Source organism: Rosa rugosa, chromosome 5 (genome assembly GCF_958449725.1).
Source record: "Rosa rugosa chromosome 5, drRosRugo1.1, whole genome shotgun sequence".
NCBI classification, from domain to species: Eukaryota; Viridiplantae; Streptophyta; class Magnoliopsida; order Rosales; family Rosaceae; genus Rosa; species Rosa rugosa.
Window position 1 is genome coordinate 10,570,093 of NC_084824.1, and position 4,361 is coordinate 10,574,453.

The window sequence follows — 4,361 nt, forward strand, 5'->3', positions numbered from 1 at the left end:
CTGATATTTTTCATCAGAAGATTTTAATAGAGAATTCAGTCTCTCTATTATTAAGTCAGACATTGTCCCCATTGGGGATTCCCCTGCTGAGCTATTTTACAAGCTCTGATACCAGTGATGTGCGGATCTAACCAATGCTCAAATAATCAAGAGGTTTTTATTCCTCTTTAAGAGTATCTAAGAGATTTTCAATCTCCTGCTCAACTTTATAGATCCTAGTTTGGATGCTAAAGATGAGATCCCAGTAATTGGGAGTGTCTCTCTTAAGATTTTCTCTATAGTTTTTCAATTTTCTCAATTTTTCTCTTTCTTTCTTCAATTCTTTTGTAGTATTTTGACAAATAACATTTAACTCAAGTCTGTCAACTATAACTATCGAAATTATGAATAGTAAAATACTGTTTACCGTCGAATATAGAGGATGAAATTTAGCTGCAAATTATCTTTAGACAAATAAATTCAATATGGGCCCACCACGTTTCATTAAAGGAAAATAATAGGGAACAAAGTAATAGTAAAAGCAAGAATTGGAGGGAAAGAGGGGTACTAATGGTATTAACAAAAGGTGAAAGGAATAGTTAGGAGAAAAAAAGAAAACTTTTGTGTGAATGGGGTTGAAAATAAGTTTGTGGAGTGTATGGGGTAGTATTTGGTATTTTCTGGGTAGGTGGTCATTATCCCTAATTAATAAAGTTTATATAGGTGCCCAACGTAAATAAAGATTGACGAATAGCTGTAGCCCAAAACAGATTAGCTAATATATCTGTCTCCTTTTTCATTTGGATGTAAGTATTCTCCTCCAAAGGAATTAGCAGTTCCTGCCCCTAACATGCATCAAAGTTCCCGCATGAGAGGCTGAGCTATGAGAGGCTGAGCCATTTGTAAAGTGAGGCCAAACTTGTCTTCCATGTTCATGGTCTCAGGTACAACTCCATCTTCCAGCTTCCAATCAAAGCAGTTGATGAGTGAACCCAACATCAAGTGCAACATTCTCATTGCCAATGGCAAACCTGGACAGATTCTCCTCCCACCGCCAAACGGAATAAGCTCAAAGTTTTTTCCCATAACATCAATTTGGTTGTCTAAGAACCTCTCCGGCATAAAAGAATCTGGATTGTCCCAAATGCCCGGGTCTCTGCCTATGGCCCAAACATTGACAAGAACTTGCGCACCTTTAGGGACAATGTAACCTCCAATTTCGACATCTATTTCAGCTTTCCGTGGCAGTAGCAATGGAACCGCTGGGTGCAATCGGAAGGTTTCCTTGATTATTGCTTGTAAGTAAGGGAGTCTAGCAATGTCGGATTCCTCTATTGGTTTTCCTTTTCCAATCATTTGATCCAGCTCTTCTTGAGCTTTAGAAAGGCTATTTGGGTTGTGTAGTAGCTCAGCCATTGCCCATTCCAATGTGGCCGAAGTTGTATCTGTGCCCGCAGCAAATAGAACCTATATACACACAATAGTTCACTAATTATTTAGACACTATACATATATACTAATATTTTCTAGAGCACTTTCTGTCTAACGTAATTGTAAAAATCATCATGTACTGAACAAAATATTTAGTAAGCATGCATAGTATTGTTAAGTAATCAAGAACAACAGAGAACAGAGTAGAAACTAACCAGAAACAAATGGTCAACAACTTGGGAGTTGTTCATATCCTCCTCATTTTTCTCTTGACTGATGTTTATAAGGGTATCCAGCATATCATTACTTGTGACATAATCATGCACTTTTCTGGATTCCAACCTTTTATTGACAATAGATCCAATGAAGCCTAACATCCTCAGGAAGTAATTGGCGAAGCGTCGCCTTATGCCTTGGGGGTCAAGCTTCCTAAGCACAGGAAAGTAGTCCCCCAAATTCGGCTTTCCAGCCTCTTCCATTATACCCCAAACAATCTCCTTGAACTCTCTAGCCGTATCACTACTGCCTGAGCCAGTTTCAGCTAGATCCATAGAGAAACAAGTCCTCGATAGCAAATTGAGAGTGCTTTTGAAAGCAGCCTCTCCAATATCTACTGCCGCACCCTTTACCATACTGTCCTTGACACTAGCTATGAGCTCTTGCACTTTGACTCGCCGACCTGCTCGGTTGGCATCAAGATCTTTAGTGGCAAACAATTGGGAGTTGCATATTTTGCGAATGTTTCTCCACCTCGGTGATACTGGAAGCCAAGGCAAGCTGTAGTCTTTAAAGGCTCGTAGTGCATCCGGGACTGTTCGGTTGTAAAGGAATTGGTCATGGTTTCGGAGGATTTCTTTGGCCATGGCTGATGAAGAAGCTACAACAGTCGTTACTTGCCCGAGTTGCAAACTGATTATGGGGCCATAGCGTTGTGAGAGCTTGGTCAAAGAGAGATAAGGTTTGTCTCCAAGCTCAAACAGATTCCCAACCAATGGAAATGGCTTTGGCCCTGGTGGAAGCCTAACTCTGGTTCTTCCATGGAGGGCTTGGATTAAGAACCAGGAGGCAGCAAAGCAAAAAGACAAGAGTATGCAACTCAAGAAAAAATCCATCTCTCACTATCTTGAAGATTTCAACTTGCTTTAAAGTACATGAACCAATCTTTTCAGATGTGTCCTGGGTAGGACTAGTAAGATGACTAAGATCTATTCTAGCTTGCTCTATTCTACACAAATTTGAGCTTGAATATATGTGGATGGGGCCAGGCTCTTAACTGCCTGTTCTAGTTGTCGGATATGTTTAAAGCTGAATTGAATGAAAACATAGAGGGTGGGGATTAGGGAAGGCTCTGGAAGACTTGCAGATAAAAACTATGCAAGGCTTACATTGCAGCAATTGACAGCTCTCGCTTGCTAACAGAATCAGAACAGATCGTTAGGTAGGAAGGATATTAACGTGTTCATCAATTAATGTGCTTTAACTGAACACGTCTTTGTTAAATGTAAATGTCATCATCAACTCTGTTTCCGAAACTCTTGTAAATAAAAAAACGAAAAACTCTGTTTTCGAAACCTTGGACGGTGTTCGCACTATATCTATACGTGAGCAATTTGAACCAAAGCTCTCCTCTCTCCTCTCTGTTTTGACAAATATTAAAGTTCCTTCTTCGTTGGTGAAAGATAAATTGAAGCCTCTCACTTTGTGGCCTGTAGGAGAGTATTACAAATAGGGGTTTGCTATGCTTTTTGACTCATGTGTTTTTATGTGCATGTTGTCAGCCATACAACTGTGGGTAGTCAAATGCATTTTGTCTACGAACAATATCCTGAAAAGTTTATACGAGATAATGAGAAAATAGAGAAAATAAAAGAAAGAGAAAAAGAGGTGTAAAACCATAGTTACATGCTCACAACATATGCATAACAATCATAAAAGGGATTAAGGTTTACCTTCAGTAATTACTGGCATGGGTTCCATCTCTGCAACTGCACAACACGATCACTGAATATGGCCTTCTGTTACTTACCAACTTGCTTCTCAATGGACAGAACAATATGCAAAACGTCGGGTAGTAATCAGGGACCAATTCATCTGTATATATATGAGACTTAAACCTCAATAAGCTTCCCATTAAAGCATTCATTGTCGGTTTAGGTTTCACTGTTAGATTCCTAATGTATCACAATTTGTAGCCTTTCTTGTAGACTAAGCAATGGATTACTATCCTTAATGAATTGATACACTACTTCATTAAGCCACTAGTATTGATTTACTGTTTGTATCCATGTTAAACTAGGATTGATATTAAGCTAATCATCAATTACTTTATGATGATATGTGTTATGTCCATATTTGATCTTACAATCTCCCCCTTGGACTCACACATATCATGCTCGATGATTTTCACCAGAGAACATCAAAACCTACTTAACTTACTGAAGTGCGCGCCAGATGACAAACTCAAATCGAAAATCCATTCCAACATGGTCAGATCACAGTTACTTATGCAGAGCAAGAAACAGTATACATTTTAACAAAAATGCAAAGTTTCAAAACCACTAACACAAGCTTCTGCAATCCACATATGTTCAACCAGAAGTGATACAATATATGTTAATGTGTATCAACAAGTAAACATATATTAGGTCCTACTTTATGTTTCTAAAACCAGAAACTCAAGCAAATTCACTGAACACTGATGGCTTAAAAATATTGCTTGAACCTTATCATCATGCTTCACATGATAAGCCATCTGATAGCAAGTATAACTTTAAACACATAATCGATAATTTTCAGAACATATATTCAACAAAAAACTGCAGCAATAACCAAAATCTGAAAATACCTCAAAATTTATTAATAATAAAATCTGTCATTACAAATAAGTTGTGATAAATAAAGTCAAAAGATCACAACTAAAACATAAGAACTCAAAAAACCTTAGTGTACAT

General features: G+C 38.0%; 1 protein-coding gene across 1 annotated transcript; it reads right to left on the reverse strand.

The window, feature by feature from the left end:
- Window positions 1–819: 819 nt before the first annotated feature.
- LOC133710818 (geraniol 8-hydroxylase-like) lies at window positions 820–2,968 on the reverse strand. The gene is made up of 2 exons (XM_062136942.1): window positions 1,626–2,968; window positions 820–1,446 (listed from the first exon to the last, which is right to left on the reverse strand). Exons 1-2 carry the CDS (start codon window positions 2,520–2,522, stop codon window positions 835–837), a joined length of 1,509 nt encoding a protein of 502 aa, XP_061992926.1. The 5' UTR covers window positions 2,523–2,968; the 3' UTR covers window positions 820–834.
- Window positions 2,969–4,361: the final 1,393 nt, after the last annotated feature.